Source organism: Pithys albifrons, chromosome 5 (assembly GCF_047495875.1).
Source record: "Pithys albifrons albifrons isolate INPA30051 chromosome 5, PitAlb_v1, whole genome shotgun sequence".
NCBI lineage: Eukaryota > Metazoa > Chordata > Aves > Passeriformes > Thamnophilidae > Pithys > Pithys albifrons.
The window spans coordinates 16,408,363-16,434,231 of NC_092462.1; the positions used below are offsets into that span (position 1 = coordinate 16,408,363).

General features: G+C 39.1%; 1 protein-coding gene across 9 annotated transcripts in view; it reads right to left on the bottom strand.

Annotated features, from left to right (window-relative positions):
* Nucleotides 1-25,869, bottom strand: part of MAPK10 (mitogen-activated protein kinase 10) — a 158,225-nt gene that overhangs the window by 21,484 nt on the left and 110,872 nt on the right. For all 9 annotated transcript variants that reach the window (XM_071555759.1, XM_071555755.1, XM_071555758.1 and 6 more), the window contains 2 exons: nt 6,425-6,607; nt 4,584-4,708 (listed from right to left, as the gene is read on the bottom strand). In XM_071555759.1, coding sequence (XP_071411860.1) covers nt 4,584-4,708; nt 6,425-6,607 — 308 coding nt within the window. The remainder of the gene's footprint in view (nt 1-4,583; nt 4,709-6,424; nt 6,608-25,869) is intronic.

The following is a 25,869-nucleotide window of genomic DNA, read 5'->3' on the forward strand; positions in this document are numbered from 1 at the left end:
TTCATATATTTTTAAACACATATTTTAGTTATACTTGGTTGAATACAGGAGTTATCTTAACTGTAACATTAGTTAAAATAATTTGAGCTCAGTGATGTATGCCCTGGAGAACCCGACACTGTGACTTTATTACCAAAGAAGCCTAGCCGTGATGATGATGATGATAATGATGATTATCAAAGATACTGTGGCAAGCTGAGTGTGTTCAAAAGAAGCTGGCTAACTTTGTAGGTTAGACAAGGGAGTTCCCTTTAAATCCAAAAGCTAGTTTACCCCCTCACTCCACAGGTAAGCTGAAAAACTGCGCAAGGCCTGTTTCTAAATGTCAGTATGATGACTGGTTTCAGAGCTATCCAGGGCTTTGGATGTGGGAGAGTCACAGCACTGTTTGTCTAACTTGCTATTAGTGAATAGCAAGTCCCACATCTAATAACATATCGCCTTCCTCTCTATATCAGGGAATCATAACATGGCCTTTAAGGCCAACCAGAAGAGTTTAATGCTGTTACACATTGCAGGGGAAAGGGTATTGCATTCCTACCACTTCCCATTTGTGCAATGTTTGCCCATTAGGAGACATAATAGTTCTATTGCCCCCACACAGTCTCTGAAAGACTATAAACTTTTAATAGACTTATAAAAAGGAACTGTAACTGTCCCACAAGTCTGCTTTTTAACTGGACAGGGCTATTTTATCTGTTTTCCTCACACTCATAATGTTGTAAATCTGAGCAGACACAGAGGGTTGTTACCTCCAGGTTAAACTTTGACACCAAATTCTCTGCTTATTCCCTGAGCTGACTTCAGTGCTCTTCATTCTACTCCACTACACACTGACATTTAGTGACATTGCAACAACTCACTTCAAAACTCCTGTCACATTAAATGCTTTCAGTTACCTGTCCTCCTAGGTCTCTGAAAAAAATGGACAGTGTACAACAGATGCCTGGCTGCTTTGGATGAAGCCATTTACTGGGCAGAAGGGATCATCTAACTAGACAGCTGCAGTTAACTAATTCCCCCTCCCCAGTACTATACTCGCTGAAAATGTTGTCTTGTTTATTACCTCTGTATCCTAATTTCTGTGTCATCCCTACTGTACAGGGTTATTTAAAGGGGAAGGAATCCTGTCTCATGTTACAATATGGGAGGAAAAATTAAAAAACCCCAAAAGATCCCTCTACCAAACCATTACTTACATGATGAAAGATTTCACTCTGTGTAAAAATACTTAAAAATTGTTACAGTGAAAAGAAAAGCCCTTTGAACATGGGCAGGAGCAGGTCACTGCAGGCTTCTAAATCCCAGTGGGGCAACCAGGAAAAATAGTAGGAAGTTAAGCACAAGACAAGTGACCAAAAGCAACTCCAACACTAGACCTGGCTGCACACTTACAGGACAGCCTGTGAGGGTTGCTTCACAGAGCCTTGTTATGATGCAAATCCAACCATTTTTACGTTTTGACATGTCATTCAAATACTACTTTCTTCATGTATTTGCACCATATTATAACTTATGCAGCTTTGTTCAATATAGATGATTTTACAGTCAGATTAGTAAGTGAGTCAGCAAAAGTGTCTACCTCTCAAACAGCTCATGTGTTGGATAGTTTTAAATGCGTACTAACTCCCACCACTGATATAAAGTTGGCAAGAGCTAGCAAAAGTACAGGAGATGAAAGTCATTTCCCTGTTGCCTGTGGCATACTTAATGTATGGCATTAGGGAATCTTCACTGAATTTTATCCTAACTCTTCTGCAACTGTAACAAGACGGATATTTCAACAGAGTATTTATTGGAGAGACACTGAGAGACTCTTGTGATAGGAGTTCAATTCTTTATCCCATTCACAGTATAATATCAGATTGCAACAAGTAACACTGAAGTATAACAAGGAAGGTTGTGCAATGCAGAGCATGGGCTTATGACACAGAATAAACTGCAAAAAAACCTGTAATCATTTAAGTCATTGAATGTAAGTGTTAGAAGATAGTCTAAGAGGTTTTCTGGATATTACACTCAGTTCCCTTGTCCCTGGTGGGAGTTCACAGACAGATGGACACAACCTGTTGTGTATATCAACATAGTTTTTTCCAAGAGGAAACAAGTTACCTCACGCTTAAAGCTCTAAATCACTTTTGTTACCAGCAAAAAAGTTTGCCACACACAGGTATATTGCTGTCTTTTTAAAGAACTAAAAGACAGTCAGACATCAAATGTCCAGCCAGAAGTGACAAATTGTAACACAAACAAGTAAAGCCTTCTCTTCACTGTAACAACAATTACTGCTTGTAGAGGCATTGCCAGTTAGTAGCAGTCACAGAACCTTAGGACACTCTTTTGAATAAGAACAGAAAGCCACCCATTTCCCACAAATAAGAAATTTATTCCATGATGGAGACGTCGCTGATGAAAAACACAGTGACTGCGCTTCAACAGCTGAATCAACAGGCAGAGAAAATCCAACTGAGTTTTCTTTAGAAAATAATTAGTAAATGATTCACAGCTAACCACTGAAGGTGTGTCAGCACGAACAGATGGATATTTATAATTTAATTAACTGTTCATTGCAAAAAGAAAGCCTTCCAGTTCAACTTTCCCTCCAAAAATGAGACTGGCAAAATAATAAGCAGTAAGTGTAGCCAGATGCTTTCTAGAATTCCTAGCACTATGACAAAAATATTTGATATTAACCCAATGTTCTTCTATTTTGATTATGCTGCACCACAACCCAAACCTTCCTGGGTTTTAGCTTGCTGTGATCCCAAGAGAAGAAGGGTCTCTGTACTGCAGAGTGATTGGTGACAAAGCAATTCAATAACATTTCACTGCCAAAGTATGACAAAAGTATTAGCACGATTCTATAGTACGTAATTGACAAGACACAGAACATTTGGGAAGAGAAAATTTTGCAGCTAAGAGAGACAGAGAAAGCAGCTGGGGATGCTTCTGTTGAGCTCATACCTACTCAACAACTGTGAAAAGAACCAGTTGGGCAAGAAGAACAGTGTTTTCTAAAAAGAAGAAATTCAGACAAAGATGCAAATAACTGGGACAACACAGAGCACTTGAAGTCGAATATTTAAAGGCATTGTTCCTTCCTCACAGGATGACCTCTGTTCTTGGAGGTACTATGGAAGCAATGACAGTTTGGTTTTCCTCTGCTTTATACCTTCTGTATTTACTGCAATAAATGCAATGAAATGAAGGAGAAAAATTCAACTTCTACTTCAATCTGAAATGCAACTAAGAGCATGTATTTGGAAACTGGACAAATCATTACAAGATATCCACTGCACCAAATTGCCTTCCTGTTCTGCATCAGAAGTGTCTCTCCATGGTTAAATTCACAGACAAAGCATACCTACAGAGGGGGCAAATCTGACTTCTGATGTCACAGTAGTTCATAAAACTGAGTTAAGAAAGGCACAGAAATACAATTAAAGTATCTGGCAATGGAATGAGATCTTCAAAAGGAATGTGAAACTAAAATACTTACCAGGGGGTAAAATATTGCAGGGTATCAAAGGTTTACTCTCTAAACATATAAACTTTTTCTTTAGGAAAACTAGAGAGGACACACAAACTGAAGGTTCTCTAAACAGCAGAACCAAGCCCAATAAAGGGCTGCAAAATAATATAGTCTTCAACATCCCATGTGCTTGAAATTTGATGGGGGTTTGTGCTTTCTGTTTACTTTTGAAGTTTACTGCATTTTCAAGAACACAGACTGAATTGGAGCCCATCACTAAACAGCAGTAATTTAATTTTGCTATGTTTTCATTTCCTATTGTGGTTAAGTAAGATTTCTAAACCTGTTGAAATACTGAGCTCTGCTTTCCTACATTTCATACACAGTATTACAGAGCATCCCTCTGTATTTATACCTACATCTATTATATTATACCGATTATACCAAGTCACTGATGTGCTGACAGATTGGACTTATTCCTGTCAACACCAGTCTCACCAAGGTGTATAGAGAGGTGTCTAGAGCATGACAGAATTATAAGAATAATTCCATTTCTGCTTGTGTACAGTGTACATGGTACTGTACAGTGAATCACAGCCCAGGAAAACCCATGAGCCCCTGCTTCATCTTAAGGAAGATTACAGATCTGCTAGATTTTTCTGAGTCCTGACTTCAGGATTTTGTATTGTTTTGTTTCATTCTCCTCCTCTCCACATACATTCTTGAACACAAACATAGGAAGTGATGTTTGCTGTTTTCCACAAGGAAAGGTTTAGAGACAAAGATAGTATCTTGTGCCAGATTGAGCTCTATAACTATAGAAAGGAAGTAAGATATACTGGGTTAAAAATCCTGTCTTCATCTTGCCTAGAAGAAAGCAGAAAATGGCCTCATACACTCTGTTTTTGCTTCTTCCATCTATTATCAGTTAATCTAATAAAGAGAGATATTCTGTCCCTACAGATTTCTTTTCACATAAACCCGAAGACTGCCACAGTCACAACATTGTTTCTTTATAGCATGCTCATTATCCTGATGCTGTAAAGCAGCAGGAGTCTATGAATCACATTTACATTCAGCAGCCTGAAGCAGGGAGTCCTGCCTCACTTACCGCCTCCACTTCTGCTGGGTCATACCAGACGTTAATGTATGGATGCTGTAAGGCTTCATCTACTGATATTCGCTTGGCTGGGTCAATGACCAGCATCTTTGATAAAAGGTCCCTGGCTTGGCTGGCTAGAACAAAGAAATCAGAGAAAGTGTTAGTACAAATCACATCCCCCAGAGGAAGGTTAATTGGGTGGGGAAAATAACAATGGCACAACCCTTTTAGAGACTGTTTCTATGTGTCTTCTCACAAGAGCTCTTCAGCAATATTTTTAGGTTGGATTCCTTAGGAAGGTGCTCACATCAGGGCTGCACACCATAACCTAACAAGCTTCAATGAGATTTTACATGCAGACAGATTCCATGTAGAGGGCTGAATAATATACCCAAGAAAAACATCTTGATTTATCTGTGATTATTACCAGGACCAGAGAACTAAAGTTCGCTTAATGAAGTCTAAAATCATGTCATTACTAAATCAAAGCCTCAAACTTACAGGTACTCTTACACTGGCTCAGAAAAACAAAGATCTCTGCATGTTTTAAAGTTTTTCACCTAGCTTTCTTCACCCATTAAAATTATGTGCTGTGTAAATGAAAAGTAAAAATTGTAAAGAGCAGTAAGTGTGAAATATTATTAGGTATCTCATTCCACATGAGTGAGTAAAAGTGAGATCTAATTAGATCATTAACATTGCATTATGGTGAAATATTTAGGCAGGCCATGGGATGATACAATGCTGCACAAGTAATTTTTTTTTTTAATGCAAGTAAATTTTTTTCTTGTTCTGTGACTATATCTTTAAAAATAGCATTCAGTATGCTCAAATGTATGTGCTTTCTGTATCCAAAAGATAACAGCACTCTGACAGCCATTTCTATTCATTAGCCACAAATCCAAGAAAATTCCATTATTCAATTGTGTTGTAGTAGGAATATAAAATTGTGTGTATCCAAAAGCATCTGCTCAGACCTTTCACTTTGCTTCCAGAGCCAAGACAGCAGCTTGGCTATGAAACAGTTGTTAATTGGAAGAAAATTCTGGGTCGTGTAATGACATGCAAATTGCAAGCAATTGAAAACCATTATGTGCCACAGTAGTAGGTGGCTCCAAGTATTCGAGTGGTGCACAACTGATACACAGCACAATTTTGCAGGGGGTACAGAGCTATGATGAGAAATACTATCTATACTAAAGACACATTAATCATTTTTTCTAATTGAAGGTCAATGCCTTGTTCAAGTTTAAAAAGACTCCATCCTATGATTAAAATCATTGCAACTTTTCTTATACAGGGCATATCTGGTTACACTGTAATTAAGTTTTCAACTTCACATATGCTAACTGACCCACAACATTTGTTCAAAAGAAGAAATCCACCCATAGTGCATATTAAACCTCAGCTACATAATTTTGACTGATGTTACTAATATCTTTCTATTTTCAAGCAAAGGTAGAGCTATGGGGCAGGCATCTGGCTGAAGTGGTATTTTTCACCTAAGAAAGAACAGTGCAAGTGCTGAGATCTTCCCATAGAGGTCTACTAGTCCTTTGTGTTACAAGTTCAAGAATAATAGTAAAGGAATATCTTAATTCCTCATGTTACAGAATCATCACATGAGGACATGCTCAATGCACCAGTGATGACATTCTCTTGGCTGACCAAGCACCAGGATCTCCAAAAATCATTTCAAAGGCCTCTAAGCTGAACAAAACCCACTCAGACATTTGTCTCTGCAACTAATTGCAGTAAATGAGAGGGCAACTAGAGAGAAGCAAAGTTGGAAAAACCCCTTCATTGCACTGTAGCTGTTGCGTGTGAACCATGTCCCTTTTCAGACATACCTTTGAGTTTGTTGTGTTCCGAGTCAGCTGGGAAGAGAGAATCTGGAAAAAGTTTTGGGAAAGTGAGGCCAGCATACTTGGGTCTGTTCTCAACATAGTTCCGTACTGTCGGCTGCAGCTTCTTCATGAATTCCGGACAGGGTGTTCCCAGCTGCTCAATAACTTTATTCCACTGATCAATATCTGAGCACCAGTAGTTAAGGGAAACAAAATGCAAACCCCAGTGTAGTCTTCTGACATTTCTGTTTGTGTTCTCTGAGAATGCTCAGAAGTGTTCAGCTCCCTTCATAACATCTTTAAAGTCACTACCTTCTCTTCTCACTATGCCTCCAGGTCCTACAACCTGTAAAGGGGAAAATTTTCTTGCACAACAACACTTGCTTGAAGGCATTGTGCAATCCCAAAAACACACAGCTTCCTTTCTTTGGGTCAACACTTACCATTTTTTAAAAAAACTTGAAATCTAATGACTTGCACTCCTTTCTTTCACATGCAGGGAATTGGCACTGTGTCCCCTTGACTGCACAGGTGCAGCCTGGAAGAACAACACATGCACCTGCCCTTTCTATTCAGCCTGTGGAGAGTGAGACCCAGTTCACTTAAAGAAGTTCTGCATGGGACAAAAGTCACCTCCAACTGATCTGCTTCACACTTGAATGTTTACTCTCTCCAATAACTTCATTGGTGCTAATTTTTCTAATACCAGCCAACCAGCAACCTCTCAAAAGCATTTTGCTTGATTTTATAACAATGCACTGGGACTCATTTTCTGCAGACAAATGATGCACAGGTGCAGAGAGATGTTTGTCTTTAACTGAAAATGGGACAGTTACATTGTTAAACTGATAATGACTAATAAGAAATAGGCTCTACTGCTTGAAAAGAAATTGTAGTACAGGCATTTTTTACTGAGATTTTTTGTTGCTGTTCTGGTGTTGATTTTTTAGCTTTCTTAAGATAGCAACTAGGCATCTGAGTGGTGTTATGTAGGTTTTAAAGCAATGTTCAGAAGAAGACTTACTGTGACAAAAAAAAAAGAAAATTATCAGTATAACCTCTACATCACACTATTTCACAGAGCTGATGACAAGATGGATAAAAAGGAAGAGTACATGCAGCCATGAGTACACTGATGCTTATAAATATGATTAAGGGAGTTTGGTTAAGAACATACTGGAAAGAAAAGGCTTTTAAAACACAAATATACAAAGCATTTCAGCACAGGTATTTTTTTTAAAGTATTATCTAAGTTATTATTGTTATGAATGTCTTAAATGTGGAGGAGTTGTGCAAATACTAAAGACAGTTCCTCACAATCTAGGAAAGAAATCAGATCAACACAATGAAGATAACAAGAAAAAAAAACAAAGTCAAGATAAAACCAGGTCTTAATTGCAGTAGCAATTTCAGATTAAAAAAAAGTATTTTATTTTTATTTTCACATACTTAGAAAAGACAGACAAATTAGATTCACCTGAACTGTCTCATTTGAACAATTTATTTAAAAAATTCAGGTTTACTAATCAAAAGTGTTTAAAGGAATTAAAACAATTTACACATGTGCTCTAAAAATTCTGAAACTGTTTTAAATGGTGTTATTTTCAACTGAAAAAGGTTATGAGAAATAGCAGCACTGTAAAGATTTTTCTGAATTACTGTTCTATTTTAAACTAAAGACTTATGTAGAAAACCCCCTCCCACACACACGCTCCTTAAGTTGTATGTAGCTTATCTTGTGTTGTCCATGAAAAATATCTTTTTCTCAACGCAAAACCAAAGAATTGCAACAACAGTAAAGTTATCCAAGACTACAGCTGCTCAAAGAGTAGCCTGAACATGTCATTAATTATGTGGCTTGACATTTTAAACTTGCATTCAAGTTAGAACACCTCAGTGGTGGCTGGCTGGACTATTTCAGAAGCAGACCTTTCTGTGCAACTTAAGATACAGTGTGTAAATGCTTTGCAGAGAACAACAGAGAATACAGAAATGAAGGTACTGTTAGTTGTGCCAAGAGAAACTAAATGGGTGAGAAGGCCAAGCTATAAAATCATCACTGGAAGCATTATTTGTGCAGATTGAGTGAAGGCTGTTTGATAAACAGTGAGGGCCAAGTACAGGACTTGCTTCAAAGCAGTCATCAGAAGCTCACACTTGTACAGAGCAGGTTAACCATTGCTCAGGCATTTAACCAAGGCCAAAATAGAAAAGATCTTTGGGATTACAGAACTTCTTGTGTCTTGGAAATGTTGAGGGGGAAGATGTAGTAAAATGATCTAGACATGAGTAATAAGGGAAAAAGTACAAGTTCCCAGAATAGGAACCACTGACAATGGTGATGGAGGGCGGAGAAGGAAAATCTGTAGAAAATGGCCCAGTGCCCACTGCACACATTTCTTCTAAGCTGACGGAAAAGCTCTCACTTAAAACAAAGCAAGCAAACTACCACCCACAACCAGAAGATTTCAAGAGATGGAGTTGTCAGTGTGAAAACAAGAGTCAAAGCCAAGGGAGTTGGCAGAGTCACCATATTTCACTCCTTGACTAGACTTGATTTGCAGGACAGCATTGGAGCTTTTGCAGCCCTGGCATGCACCAAGAGCCAAAAGGTCAGATTTTTTGCCACAGCAACTTTAGGGATGGTTTTGAATGATCTGAATATATAAATATCCTTCTTTACTGCATTACTTCTGACTTACGTTGCTCATATACTGCCAAACCCTTTAAATAAAATAAATTCATTTGGTCTTTATACATATTTATACACATGCACACACAAATTGACATGATGGAGCACTCAGGACCTGTTTTGTTCCTCATAAAAGCAGTAACAAAACCCCGTCCAGAGAAAGCAGGTAGAGACAGACCATTTTTCAGTCAGACGGACATACGCATTTTCTCTCCAGTAATGTTTCTCCAGTTGCCCAGGCCTTACTATCACTGGATTGTATTCTGAGATCCAACACATAAAAATGTGCAAGAATATAATAATATTCTTGCTGAATACTGGTCCAGCTCCATTTCACTGTAAGGCTTTATACTGTCACTGTTAGTGATGCATCTGTGGTGCACCCAACAATATGAAGTTTTACCCATCATGGCACAAGATAAAAAAAAAACTTGAAAAAAAATCTGAGGTCTACTTACTGAAGCAAAGATAAGCAGCTTTCTCTAGCTGGCAATTAGAATTAGCTTAAGCAATTCTGCAGAAAACAAAATATATAGAATATATAGAACAGTCCTAATGTGAATCTAAATCTACTGCAGGTAGAATTAACTAATGAGAGATTGTAACTATAAATGTTATTTGCACACCAATTGAAAAAATGGTACTACAAGGTAGTGATCATATAATGCTGACAGCAATTTCCCAGGCCAAAACCAGATTAATCTGTGTTTGAGTGAAAAAAAAAAAAAAGCTTAAAGAAGCAAAACAGAAGACCCTGTTTTTACCCTTGGAATTAAGCAAATATTGGACAGATCAAAAGTTGGAAATAATGACAACCCAAAGCTCTGGGAAATGATGAAATGTCTACTTTAAAGCTATTTGAATCACCTCAGCTATCCCTTGCCCCAGGCAGGATCAAGGAAAATGTGTCAACTATTCTTAATAGCATCTGGATGATTTAACAGAGAAGGGAGCTAACCTGGACTTATTACTCTCCCTCTGGCACTAACACTGTGACATGTAAGGTGGCCACACAGAGGTACAGCAAAGATTTAAGAAAACATTTCTGAAATGTGTATTTTTTTGAATGAAGATTGAGGCCTCGGGTTGCCCCAAGCCCATCAAAGCTCACCAACCACTTTTTCTCTTTGCACTTTTAAACTATCCTAAAGATTGTTCTCCTTTGCTTTTTAAATACTTGAAAAATAACCAGAAGCATTTCGGCAGTATAAAAAGTAATAGCTTGTGATGGAAAAATGAAATTTAGACAGCAAATTATTGTCTTTGTACCTAAGCTATCTTGCCTCAAAATGACAGTAACTTTTCTTTTTCCTTCTCATGTTACATCTATGTAAATCACCAGGGGGTTTCTTTGAGTGAAAAATTATATTTCATTATGTTCAACAGCAGTTTTTTTGTGAGACGTTACTGTTTGCCATAGGATGTTTTAGTTGTTCTGCGATACAAATAACTTCTCCAGAAAGAAGAACCTGTTTCTAAAATTTTCCTCAAACAGTATCTACAGACTGTGATGTGGAAAACATAAGTAATTCTGTCAAAATGCATGTTTATAACAGACCTTTAGGAATCGTGCTGGACAGTGGTGGTGATGGTGGGAAATTATTATCTGCCCAACAGACTGGACTGCACTTTCTTCACTTGTTAATCAGCACATCTGCACAAGATTTACTCCACTGGAGCAGGATTTCCTCTTTCTGGCTAAATGTGCTGCGTCTGGAGATATAACTAGGGCAAGTCAAATCTTGCTTTTTTTAAGGTAGGCACAACAAAACCAAAACTGGCATGGGGCATTCCCTTTGCAACAGACAGACAGTTCATCTCTTTTCAATCTCAAAATCTTTAGGGAACCTCCTTTCTAAAAGTTTTTTTTTTTCCTTAAATCTGCATCTTCCACCAACAAAAACTAACTGCAGTACTCCAGGGAATTTTTTATGCCCTTAACTCATCAAAATTAGAATAATTACAATGAACACCTCTCTATTTCCCTCTCCAACACCAAAGTGTGGCACCAACTGCAAAGCTGATAGCTCAACTAATTTTCTTTTTATTAATTGGACCATTCTTTTTAAAATAGATGTGTTAAAGAAACAAACTAATTAGTTTCACTGTAGGAGACATCAGTGTCACATACATATTTTTTCCGCAGTCCCACAATTTACATACCAATGTCAACACAGCTTACAAAAAAACCTCAAATCCACATGAAAGAATTTAAAAATGCTACCATCTGACAAGACAATAAATGTGGAACATTTTCTGTGCCAAGGTGAACACTTTGAGAAGAATGTAGCATTTGTAAAAATTAGACTGCAACAACAAATACTGTGCAACTTTTAGAATAGTAGTTGCTATTGATATAACAGAATATATGGTGATAATAAAAATAACAAGTAGCACAAATAAAATTACTTCAGAAGACTACCACCGATTGTTCAGAAACTAGGAGACAGCAGCGTTGGTGGTGCAGCTGTCATTAACCTTATGGGTCCACACCTATGACAATACCTTAACTACAATTTTCTAATACTAAACTTTTTTAGCTGGCATTTCATTCAGTTACTGACCCTCTGTGTTTACACAGAAGCCAGCAAATCACAGAATCATAGAATGTCTTGGGTTGGAAGGTCATCTAGTTGCAATCTCCCTGCCATGGGAAGGGACACCTTTCACTAGATCAGGTTGCTCAGAGCTCCATACAATCCGGTCTTGAATACTTCCAGGGATGGGGCATCCACAGCTGCTACAATACACAAGTGTTACAATCTACAAGTGTATGATCTGAGTGATAAAGCAGAATCCTGAAAAGTGTTTCTATTTTTCTCATCAGTGAAGGTGATATGTGTTTGATCAGTGCTTCCAAGAACACAATTTCCTTCTGTTTTTCAGGTGTACCAGTAACAATTTGGATATGAAATCAAGAACTGGACTCCTGAAGATCAAAATATAGCAAACAAGCTTCTGGAAACTGTAGGATTGCTCTTGTTTCTCAAACAAAAGAAAACAGAACCACTCTGTGTTTTCATCTGTGTAATTATTCAAAAGCTCCTTTTGCCCTTTTCAATTTTTTTTTTCTGACAGTTAATGGTTATTCAACTTTCCGGTGTTTAATGAAAGACAAATTTTGGCCTTGACGTTCTGCAAGAATATTCAACTGTGTACATCTTACTCTATATTCATCTATCAGTCTACATCAGCTGAGTCAACTCTAGCAACCTTGAGCTCAGTCTTACCCCTTCCAGTCTTTTACATCAGTTCTATCTCAACATTTCCTCTGACTTCCAAGAAGCAAAAGTAGTACTCATTATTCAAGGTATGGAAAGTCAGCAAAGAGAAAAAGCTAAATAAAGAGGAAAATAAAAAAGGCTTCACATGAATATATAGTATATATGCAATAGCTCAGTTGCCAAAAAGATGACTTCCTGTAATGGGAAAACATTAACACTATGTCAGATGAAGAACACATATATATCCACCACATGAGGACTTGTTTCAGCATTCCTACATATTCAGGGTTTATAAAATGTGCTGTCTTCTCTAGGTCTCAAACTGTTTTCTTCTAGCAAAGTGATTGAAAACGTGGCTGCGTAGCATTTGGTCTTGAAAGCTATCTCATCCATAACATACTTCCTTGAAAATGCATGAACTGATGTACATTACCGGATATGAGCAAGTGTGTTCTCATTTTCCTTGTATTTGCATACAGATGGCAGTTTTTCAAAGATAAAATTATAAGCTGCCAGTACACTGTCAAAGTTCAAACAATTTGTGCTTAGTACAACCACTTCTAACAGAGTTCCACTGCTGAAGTGAAAGTAATTAAGTGGACAATGGACCATCTCTCATCCATTTAATAGTGTTGTACAAGTACTGGGAGTGGTTTTTCTCAGCCTGAATACCCTTTTATTTTTTGTGGTTTCTCCATGAGATCTCTGTTTCAATAGAATCACTGCCCACTCAGAATGGATGCTCATAGAAAAACCACACCAAAAAAATTACTTTTCAAACAGAATATTGTTCTCATCTCAAATTTAAAGTAGAATTAATTTACTGTGCAAATACACTAAGCTGCTTTTCCTAAGATGTTTATGATTTCTAACTGCCAATAATACTCTGAAAAATACAAAATACTATTTTGCTTACTGTTGTAACCAAGAAATCCGTGTTAGTTCTGGCAGGTAACATTACTGTAGATTTTCATGCAAAATTTCTGTAATCTGTGTTATCTCCAACAGTTAAGATTTCCTGACAAAGAAGATGTGCCAAGAAATTTGTTTTTACAAGGTTTGCTCCAACAGTTTCCAATAACCTGTTCTCTTCTTATGTTGTCAGAACAGGCCCTGCATCATCTTCTGCATCAAGCAGAGAAAGCAGTTATTGAGAACTTCTCTGCTGCCTGCAAAAATAACTTCTCCGTTTACCCTAGAAAGTATAAACCCCTCTCATAAAAAGACATTATAGTCAATGCTATAATGACTTGTGTACATAATATAGCTGGACCAGCTACAATGTATAATCTAAGACTTCTCTGCAGATCATTCTGATTCAATACAGCAGCATTTGTTTGTGGAACTCAAGGCAAAGTTATTAGGCAAACTACATATATTGAAAAGCATTTTCACAAGCTACCTAGATTTTGCCACTCTGCATTACACCACTAATTCAGTTCAATTTGATGTGAAGTTTGTAAGGAAATTAACTTCATGCTTAAAAAGAGTCCATCAAAAAGTGAACAACTACTGTTTCACAATACGGGTCCGGAAAAAAGCCTGTTTTGTTTCTGCTGAAATTAAATGGCCATCAAGATAGATTAAAAAAGTCTTTCAAGAGTACTGATGGCTTACAGTATTTCTGTCTATTTTCTTCATCTCACATTGATCTTGTTATTGAATTTCTAAGCACTGGTCTCAAAACAAGGTCCGAAGGAGTGAATTTTGACTCTAACTGTGAGAATCTTCAATGATCTTGGCTGTCTTCTTAAATTTAGTTGTCCTTCCTGAGCTCAAAATGACCCTGCTCATCTCCTGAATTCCACAATATGGTTTTGAAATTCTGCCCAGTATTTTTTCAGCAGCTCATCAAATCTGTTGATGGCTGGAGAACTTCCTCTCCAAACACATCTGCTGTGGCACCTGGCACTGGCTAAATATATCAAAAGAGCTCTGGTAAGACTGATGCCTAGCAACTTATAAGAGAAATTTCATAGAATAATAGAATTTTTAGGTTACAAAAGACCTTTAGGATTATCAAGTCCAACTGTTAACCCAGCACTCCCAAGACATCACTGAAGTCCACTGAAAGTGGCCAGGGCTGCAGTGATCACACACTGGTGTGTACTTCAGAAAGCAAACTTGGAGGTCTTCAAGGAGTTAGTCAATAGGAGCCCCCTGGGAAACAGCCCTCAAGCACAGGATAGCAGAACAGAGCTGGCACATCTTTAAGGACATTTTCCAGGGAGCACAATTGCTGGCAATCCCTAGGCACAAGAATTGGTCAAGAAAGGCAAGAGACTGTCATGACTGTGTCAATACTGCAGGACAGGATTACAAACTTGTCTCTGGATAAACATCACCATTTCCCTCATGAACATCTCAACACCACTGCAGTATCTATTTGGAGTACTCCTGTCTGTTTCTGGGCTTCTAGAACCTTCTGCCATTGTACACAGCTTCTGTGTCATCTCCCATCTTTGTAACATGTACAGCTGGATGGACAATGATGGTGTATCTGGCCTAGAGGTAGGCAATGCATTAGCATTATTAAATACCTCCTAAATGAATTATAAAACTGAGCACAAAACTCCTACACCCCAATCTCCACAACATGCAGAGCATGATTGCAGTTGCAGAATAAGGCTGAGGAAGGGATACCTTTTGCAGACATCTATGATTTATGCTAAGAGAAGCTGGCATCATGCTAACCTCACACATCTCTACAGAATATATACTTGTCTCCCTATGCTTTCCCAAATACAGGAGTTAAGGGCACATTCATCCTTGTCTGCCCAAAATGCATTCAGTGTTGAAAAAAAAAAGTGTAACTACCATATTCACAGCTCACCAGAGGACTAAGGCACCTTCTTAACTTCTTCAGATCACTTATGTAGTGATGAGAAAAGAGTAACAGTCTCCCTCATAAAATCCTGAGAGGAACACATGTAACAAATGTAAACTTGCAGGTACAGACAGCTTTTCACGATGCTCCTGAGGCAACACTACACACCCTGTTGCCATCTTCTCCCTGCTAAAGGCACAAGCATATCCAAGCTTCATGATAATAGATTTTAAAGCAGAACTACTGCTGTCAACCTTGAAAAGAACTTTAATGAGGAATTTAAAAAAAAAGCTTTAGCTCACAATTAACTGCATCACACGCATGCACCAAAAATGGTATAGAAATAGTAAAATTTCAAGGATCAGTAAAGATCATGAGGATTTTGGACACTGCAAATCATCTTTCACAACTGGGATATTAAAACAGAAGAGGTGGGTTCTGTTCTTAGGTTCGCCCAAGTGATTTCGGTGAATTCAAATGGATTCCGGGAGTGGAACAGAGCTGCAGCCCAGACAAGCACTCCACTCTGCACTTACTCACGGGTGTTTTCTGCTTTTCTGCTTGTGAATTTTGCTACAGACATTTTTCAAGATAGCTGAGTGGACCATTTAGTTCTGTAAACAGTAACAGCATACAATGACCTACACTCCTTAACCACTGGAAAATGGTAAAGTGTAAGTGTTGCAGTTAAATGTATGACTGACAGTACATTTCTCCTGAATATTCAGTCTTTCAGCTTCCAAATTGCTTTTCATAGTTATTTATGCAGAAAAATTGACACAAATTAGTATTAAATACTCTTCAAATCACAGTGTGGTTGTGAAAAGAAGCACTGCCTGTTAAAAATTGCTGATAGTAGATTCTGGTATACTGCCAGTCTTAATCCATTTTAACAATTTTATGTCACAGAGGAAACTTTTAAAAAGAAACAGATGCCTAATTACTCTTGCTCCTACACTAAATAAGAATACTGCCCTCAAACTCTTGGAGTTTTACAGTCCCTGCTGATGGAATTATACAGCTGGCCAACTCCATAACTCATCTGAAGAAATAATCCTTTTCACAGCAATGCTAAGCATTTTCTGTGCAGGTGTAAGGAAGATGCCATGAACTCATCAATCTCAACAGGCTGGCTTGGACCTTGCAGCTCCCTGACTGGTTTTCAGCTGCACAGATGGGCAGGGGAGCAGGAACTGCTGAAGCCCTGCTGAAGGCTGCTCAGCAGCAGGGGAGGGACTGGGGGGATGGTTTTGGAGAGGAGGGAGCTTTGAGAAGGGATGCTCAGCAGCCTGAAAGAAAGCAATTGCATCGTTCTCTGTTCATGGAATAGACACTGATGGAACAGCAGAAGAAAAGTAAGAGTGGTACATAAAACACAATACAAGTTTAGGAACGTATTATAAAGACAAATGGAAAACGTGAACTCAGTTACAGATCAATCCCAAACAAATCAGCAGCTGGCACTCACAATTTGTGTGGGGTTACTGCAATAACAGACAGCACACAATGGTTTAATTATAGTGGGTTTGTGCAATTTCTTTTTAACATGTATGCAGCTGTATCAAAGAAATCAGTTTTCAAAGTGCTATTTTAAACTATTCAATTCTTTTTTTGTACTTATTAGGAGGTTTCTTGAAATGCTACCTTACAAAATGTAAGTCTATGAACATAAAAACAGTTTCAAGCACTGAAGGATGCTAACACCTACACTAATGTCTCACTCCACATTCACAGCAAATACAGGCACAGTCTGAGCCAAATTTTCCAGAACACAAATAGGTACTAATGATTTCCATTAAACACATAGAAGGGAAAGGTTTACTTTCACAAATGCAGAAGAGATCTGTTCCAGATCCCATGAAAACACAAGAAAAGTCTATTGGTCATTTCATAGGCATGTGCTTACCCAGCATTTTAGACAAAACACAAATTAGAATCTTGCTGGACAAGGCTGTGGAAATATTAATGATACAATTGCCAACTTTAATTTCTTTAATGCTCTTCAGATAATACTTTTTCCACATTTGTATCAAAATATTGAACCCTTTAAAGTGTGAATGAGGCCAAAAGTGAAGTGCTGAACTGAGCTGGTAAGTGTATACTCACACTCATAGGTATACATGCACACACATTCAGAGAAAGTTACATAAAAATGAATAATGCCTGGAAACTCCTCTAAGTACAGAGTTTAAATTAGGAGGAAAACTTGCACACAGGTGATCTCCATTTCTCATTTTCATAATCCTATGGTCCATGAATGACTGGAGTTACACCAAGCATGCACAGAGCTCAGTTGCTGTTGTGCACAAGAAAGTGTTTCACAATCTGATAAATAATAAAGCACATATGAAAGCTTTAATAAAGCATCGAATAATAGCTACACATACTTAAATAAAGGATGGCAGACTGAAGTCTCCTATAACAGTTCCTCAGGAATTTTCCAGTCTTCTGAGTAATTAAATTGCTACAAAGTGATAATTTTAGTCTTGGGAAGAAAAAGTTATGTCCAAGCTGAAGCGATTTCCTACTTTTCTACTTTAATACCACTTGTAGAGCAACCAAAGAAATAAGCATTTCTATGAGCCATGTCTGAGTTAATTAGACATGCAGAGATGCAAGTAAAACACAGAACCTCTTACATCTCATACTGAGGCAAACAGTGACTTGTGCCTACCCTACTACAACCTTTAAAACCCCTCTGATTTATGAAACACGCTCCTCCCGCCCACCACCAAATGAATAAAGAGACATTTATGACAGCAAAACTGCAGTCACTGGCTGCAGAACGAACACAGTTCCGAAGAACCATGTAGGATGTTGTTTTCCATCTCCTTATACTATACTTACTGTGGTTTCCACCTAAGACTTTTGCTGAGAGGCAGTAATGGTTTGTTGACATTTTGGTTTCCAGGGATTTAACCCAGCTCTTTAGGTACAGTACAGCACTAGTCTGGTGGGAAGGGGCTGGAAGGAAAAGGCTTGGAAGTACCTACTGAGGTCAAAACGGCTGCTAGGAAGGATACGATCAGTGCCAGGAAACAACACAGCACCTTTAATCATTTCTCCCATGATGCACCCTACTGACCACATGTCAACTGAAAACAAAAATGAAATGAAGGTAAACAAGAAAACAGGAACAGAACAACAAATAAATGAGAAGACTTATCCAATCATGCTATAGCCCAGTGCCTGCAGCCCTCACTGCAGACACAGAACTGCCTTTCGCTCTCTGCGGATGCTTTTCTGCCTGAGCATACAATTTTCATGACAATATAGCAGGTCTGAAAAAAATTACCTCCAACAGTTTTCTTTACCCCGTTGTGGATGAAGACAACACTATTAAATACAGAAAACCAAGTGAGACCCACAACTGGCTACTGTGTCATAATACAACTTTGTAATTAAAATTTACCAATTAATTTTGTCTTTTTCAAGTTTTCATTTGCATTCATTACCTAGGTTTATGCTGCTTTGTCTTGCAAATGAATGCTGGTCTCTGTATTCAATAAGGATATGCAAATTGTTTTTCCTTAATCATTCCAGATACCAGGGATCCATGCATATTCTCACAAGCTGAACTGCCAGAAGCCACAAAAGGATCTTGAGTCCTTGTGTAGACATATCCACCTCTTATTCAGGGGTATGAACAGAATTTGTTGAGATCATTCAGCTCCAACAATGCTTCCTTTAGAGCCCGTTGGCTCATTTCCACCAAATCTCAGTGAAGCCAGCAGCCCATAACAGGGGTCTTGAGAATCTCATAAGATTTCCACTTGCCATGATAGGAAATGGTGATTTCTAAATAGGTCAGTTGAGACACAGAAGCACTAAGCTGTACCTTCTGCACTGAAATTCAGAGCAAACTGGGGGACTGTGGACCTCATACAGAGAAGAGCAGTTCAGCTGGGTCAAATAAAGCTGACCACAATTTACACTGGAACACAAGATGAAAAGTGGACTCCTTATGTCCAGCACAGGATTAAGGTGGTATTTTCCCCCATAGTGATACCATGAAACCACATTACCTCTGCTGTCCTTGCTCTATGATAAGTCATAGGGCATGGAAGCAAGAAAGGGGACAGCCTGGTCTCTCAGGGACAGAAACTGTGGGGAAAAATATGAAAGCATCATGCTGTTTGGTTAAATTTACTCTTATAATTTCATATTGAGCAACAACTTAAAGTATATTTGACTTTGAAAGCAAATGTCCTATCTGTGGAAATCTTAACATGCCTTGGGCTAAGGTCCCCTGTTGCTTTATTTAGCATATGAAAAGCTTCAACACTACAAAAAAATTAAAATCAATAAACAAAAACAAAGAACCAAATAAAAGGCTACTTGTTTGGAAGCAATAAGCAGACCTAGAGATGCAAATTATTGCTGCTTTCATCACAAGCTAAATGGCATGCAAAATATCAGGAGAAGATAGAGCAAGCAGTTGTTTGTTCGTCTGTTATTAATTCCTTTTTATTTTCAGAGACTGCCTTCTGACATCACTGCTCTATGCTGTGCACACACACAGAAGCTGAACTAGTGACTTACTGAACTGCAAACTGTGTAAAATCAGAGATGATTTTACTTCTGTACTCCTGAGGTTTTGGGAAGGAAACTTTGAAAATTTCCATATCAGTAGGAGCAAAGATGAACACCTGAATATAATCAATGGCCAAACAGCCTTCTTGCCTGCTGCCTCTTTTTCCTCTCCTGAGCCAATTAGAAATAAGTCCAAGTGGAATTCAGGGTTTGGCTATGTGTTTAAGAGAAGTAGTCACCCGGGGCTTAGGAGTTTCAGCATATACACCAGAAGCTGGTGGAAGCCCCAGTTAAGGCACTGAGAGCTATGCAAAGCTCCAGAAAGGACTGCAGTACAGAGATCTGTGCCTCAATCATCTGCTTCATTCAGTCCAACCTCAATCTAGATGTAGTCTGAGCAATTTCAATCATACAAGCATCAGAAAATGGAAGCACACCACAATCTCTAAACATTTGCACTCAACTCCAAAGCACTGAAAATTTACATCTGGTACAAGATTTTTTTCAAATGCAAGATTTTCACAAAGGCTGGCAATGCTCCACCAACACATGGAACATCCCTAAACTTTAATCAAGTGCAGGCTAACTTCTAGTTACAGAGACTTCTGCATGATTCTGCATAAAACTTTAGTTTCACAACTATTTGCCTTGATGTTTTAAGATCATATGAAACAGTGTTAACAAATTAAATCTGCAACTTTTCAAGACCCTTAAGTGAAACTGTTGACATTTGGGTAGCCCTTGATGAGAAAAGCACTCTTTATTAGAATACCCATATCCTGGATTACTAAGATTAGAGGATTTTTAATTTGTTCAAAATCTCTACAAACAATATTATTGGATAGAGCTGCTCTAAAATGCCTTCTTGAATGTGTACACAAACTTCAACATACAAGTGAACTCTCCAAGGACACCAAATGCCTCCATGGCATAGCCACCTTGAATAAATGCTCAGCAGAAACCACATGCAGGCATCATCCTCAATAAAGGAAATATTTTCCTCATACAGCAAATCTTCTTCTCTGGGACACCTCCTGGTTCTGATTCCCCACCAAACAGGTAAGAAATACTCCCTGATTGCATCAGGATTGCATGCCTGGATGCTGACATGGCCCTTCACAGGCAAGGTGATCAGAGAGATGCTGAGGGGAAAGTTGGAATGGAAGAACACTAAGAAGTCATCTATTACTCTGGTGGTTTAGTCCTACATACTTCCTGACCCAAATGAGTGCTTGATCCTCCTTCCAGGTTTCAGATTTCTTTCAGCAAGGATGCAGAAAGATCAGGAATTGCAGAACTAGTCAAAGATGTTTATATATGGAAAGTATCCAAGTGAACTTTCCATGGACACTTCCTTTGTAACTCCACATTCTCCTCCTGCCAAACTGCAGGTTCTGTGGGGCTTGACAAAACACAATGAAAGGGAGCCCATAAAGAAAATCTGTAACTGCCCTTAATAAAACTCCCAGTGAGGTGGCTCTTCAGTTCTGCACTCAGTAAGCCCCAGCTGTTATTCAATGAAAATCATGACATTCAAATTAAAATTCATTACATGCATGCCCTGGGAAACTCTGGAGACCAGAGACACAGGCAGAGATGAATGAGCTTTGCTATCTCTCCCAACCTCATGGGTGAGTTCACACTTTCTGCCCAGAGCAATAGTGAGAATGCCAAACAATAACATTTATAATAGCTCCTGTTTTAGTGATGCAGAAATCACTCCTCTGCAAGCTGAAAAGAGATGTTCATGTCCTCAAAACTGACTTGGGAAGAACATGATAGACATATTAACAAAGCAAATCATGATACCTGATTTTATTTGTCTAACTGTAGCCCAGAATATTTAACAGCAATGCTGCTTGCCAATGGCTGAGGTAGAAACCCTAGCAAAATGTCAAGGGGGCTGAGTATGCCTGTCACAGCACTGAGTCTCTTCCTTCAAATCCTCCTAGAATGGAAAGATACCTTGCTGGGCAGGACCTCTCTTTCCCTTCATCTCTATTGCTGAGTACTCCTGCAGAGCTGCACCAATACCTGCTCTGAAGAACCATTTCCAGGCCCTTACTTGAATTTTCAGGAAGAAAAATACATAGTCTGTATTGGACACTGTATCTTGTTTTTACAGTTTTCCCTGTTATTTCTATGGAATAAAAAAGGGCACAGTTTCTAAAAATACTTAGTAATTCTTAGTAATACATGGGCAAAGCTGCTTTTCTTTCATGTGCTCCAGCTACTACAGCTACAAAGGCATCAGACTGCTGCTGCCAAGGAGTCTGTGATGTGTGGCACTCGTCAGGACTGTTGTGGAGATGGCTTAATCACTTGGAAAAGATTAAAAGCCTTCCAAATCCACCAACCCCTATCTCCTTCAGCTCTATCTACGTCATGGCAAACTCCAAGTTTGGTGACATTCCAATCTCAGGACCTTGCTGAGATACCAAAACCCTTGCCTTCATTCTTGTATTTATTATGTGTATGAATTTTAACATGCTTTGACAAATGCTGAGCACAGTATCAACTCAACCCATTAAGAATTCCTGGCAGAAGCTTCCCCCATGTCCAACAGAGCCAATGCCAGGCAGTTCCAAGACAGAGCAGCCACTGGGCAAGGCCAAGCCCACCAGTGAGGGTCATAACACCCCTGGGACAAAGGATCTAAGGAGGGGAAAGGGTTTCTGTGCAGAAGCAAATTGTGGCCAGAGAAGGGAGTAGTGAGAATATGTGAAAGAAATAGCTCTGCTGACACCCAGGCCAGTCAAAAAGAACAGGGAAGGGGTGCACCAGCTGCTGGAACTGAGATTCCCCTGCAGCCTGCGGTGCAGATTATGATGAAAGAAGGCTGTGCCCCTGCAGCTCATGGAGATCCATGAGGGCACAGAGATCCACCTGTGGAGGAGCCCACGCCTGAACAGGTGGATGAGTGAAGGAGGCTGTGACTCCACAGGAAGCTGGGACCGGCTCTGGACACGACCTGTGGGCCCATGGAGAGAAGAGCTCATGCTGGAGGAGGTTTGCTGGCAAGACCTGTGACCCCATCGGGAACCCACGCTGGAGCAGCCTGTGCCTGAAGGACTGCATTCCATGGAAAGGGACTAAAGCTGGAGCCAGTCATGAAGAACTGTGGCCCACAGGATGCACTCATGTTGGAAAAGTTCATGGAGGACTGTCTCCCATGGGAAGGACCCCATGCTGGAACAGAGGAAGGACTCCTCTCCCTGAAGAGGAAGTGGCAGCAGAAACAACACGTGATGAACTGACCATAACTGCCATTCTCTCTCTGCCTGAGTCACAGGGGTAGAAGAGGTAGAATTGTGAATAAAGTTAGGCCTGGGAAGGAGAGAAGGATGGAGGAAAGGTGTTTTTAAGATTTGTTTCACTTCTCATTATCCAACTTTGATTTTGATCTGTATTAAATTCAACTAATTTCCCTTAGTCAAGTCTGTTTTGCCCATGACAGTAGCTGGTAAGTGATCTCTCTCTGTCCTGATCTAAATTCATGAGCCTTCTACTGTACTTTCTCTTGCCTGTCCAGTTGGGGAGGGAAGTGATAGAGTGGCTTTGGCAGGCACCTGGTATTCAGTCAGGGTCAACCCAGCAAACTGCCAGAACCTGGCCCACCTGGAAAAATGCAGAAGGTAGGAATCACATGACATCTGTGCTCTCCCTCAGAGGCTGGCTATTGGAGTGGTAAACAAGGGCTAAAAAAATGGCTGTTTTTTTCTTGGGAAGTAATGCTCAACTGTTCCTTTCAGAAGAACGGAGCTAGCATTGAAAGGAATGCTACAGGATATTGAGGCACATGTATATTAAGAAAAGGCCATGGGAATCCTGAGATGCAAGCTCAAGAATGAGTTGTGGCACAAGGAATGACTCATGTCTTTCCCCTTCTCCCATTTTATTTTGAATATAACCATAGGAAAGAAAAACCACATTGCAATAAGAGAGATCTACAAAGAATATTGCCAAGGAATGTGAAACACTACACTGCATCTAACAGACTGTAACATTTAAAACATGTTTTGCAGATCCTGCAGTTCCCAGATTAAGGTTCCCTTTTTAGCTTAATTTACATTTTGACTTTGAAGTATCTCTTCCCAGGTCTCAAAGAATATTTAATCACACTTGTGCTACCTCTTCCAGCAGCAAAGTCTCTCTTGCTACAACACACACAGATTATCATATCATTTAAGTATACTAATATATTTTCATATCTAATAAATGATATGATTTTGAGAGTGTTCCAGTTCTCTACTTTCATCCTGACCAAATAGCTACAGGCTCTTGACAAAAAGCATTTCAGTACTGTTTTGTCCACAAGTTCTAAATTCTCTGCTCAACAGAGAAACTCAGCTCGAATTAGCACAGTTGCCATCAAGCAAAAGCTGATAAATTGCACAGGGAAACACCCCAAACATCCAATTTTCACAGGTACCTGAAAAGGCAAATAACTTGCCTTAGTTAAAGTTCCTATGAGGTAGCAGTGGGTGTAGAACAGATCTACACTCAGCACTTGGTCACTTTTGAAACTATGTGTTCAGACTCATGCTGAACATCTTTCAGGTGACCGATGGGTGTTATGGGTTTAGCCAAGTAGGCCAAAAAATTAGGCTTTAAAGTTCAGATTAGGCCTGAAATTGTCAGCTGACTTGAGCTGGGCTGAGCTAGTTAACAGCTGACTTCTTCCAGCCAATAATATTGTATTCCACACCATATTGCATCATCTCAAAGGGTGTAAAATCCAGTGTGTGGGAGTGGCTTAGTTAGTTCCATCATGGCTGAACTAAGAGGAAGACATCTAGCAGCTCCTCTACTATGCCAGGCCCTGCTTCTGTTGCCTCTGCTTGCATTTTGTTTGCATTCAGGGCAGTAGAAATATTTTGTTTTTATACTTTCTCTTTCTTGCTGAGTGTCTTTTGGAGTGCTTATGAATTTAGAGTAATGGGCTTTGTATTAATTGGGGAGTGGGAAGTTATTCCTTGTCATACATGCATAACTTGTGTGTGTGTTATATTGTAGTTTCCTCTTAATTTTCTCCTTTCTGTATAAATACATGTTGTTAGTTTCAGAATAAACCTGGTTTTGAGGGTTTTTCTTTCCTCTCCCTCTTCTTTTTTTCCCTTGGCTAGTTGCGGGGAGGAGGAACCCTTTTCACTCTGTCCTGGACAGTTGGCATTTTGCCAGCTCAACCCAGGACAATGGGAAACAAGCAATGAATAGTCTTCATTGTAGCACCCGAGATCCATTTCCAATGCCAGATAGTGGGGGGGGGTCTCATGCTGAGTGCAAATTACACTCTATAAACTGATAGAATGTGCATATCTGAATTAAGAAAGAGAAGTATGGCAACAACCCAATTGTCCTCACATCTGCTCTGAAGTCTCTTTGAGACAGACCTGGTCTCATATGAACAAATTTTAAGAAAAATCCCAAGTCCAAAACCAAATACCCAAGAAGGAATCATCCATGTCAACAAAATGCAAACTTAGCCATCAGTGTCATCATAGGTAGCACAACTTAAGCACCAGGCTAACACTACCAGCTGATTCAACCTGGAAAGCCAGGCCAGATACTCTTAACAGTATTTTTTAAATAATCCTGATGCTAATTGCTGGTCTGGGTTTTTGTTTTGTTTGGTTTTGGTATTTTTTTAAGACAAAACAAATCTTAAGAAAATACTGCTGGGAACAAGGAAAACAACTGACTGCACTAACAAAATTGCAGAAGTTTTATTATATTAAACTTTAAGAAAACCCCCAGCATGCACTCAAAACACTAGGATTATACCCAACACAGATCTTATTCCAAATGCAAAGAGAAATTCTGCTGAGTGGTGGAAGGGCAGTACCTTTTCCTAAAAGACTTTCTTCATTCAATTTTTCCCCTGAGGCAATAGAACACTCTGTCAGATGACAGAGAGCATCCCTTAATCCCAGCACTCTCAAAGACAGCAAGGGAATTCTTGAGAACCTAGCCACAGCAATCATTAACTTCATCTGTTACTGCTGACTTCTCTTCACAATCCATTTTGGATGTTCATAATTACATAGAATAAAGTTGAACATTTTATCTCTTGCTATCTTAATGGTATTTTCTCTTTGACTGTCTTAGACTGTAAGGTATTTGCAGCAGAAATTCTGTTTTTCATATTCACCACAGAAATTCAGGCCTAGCC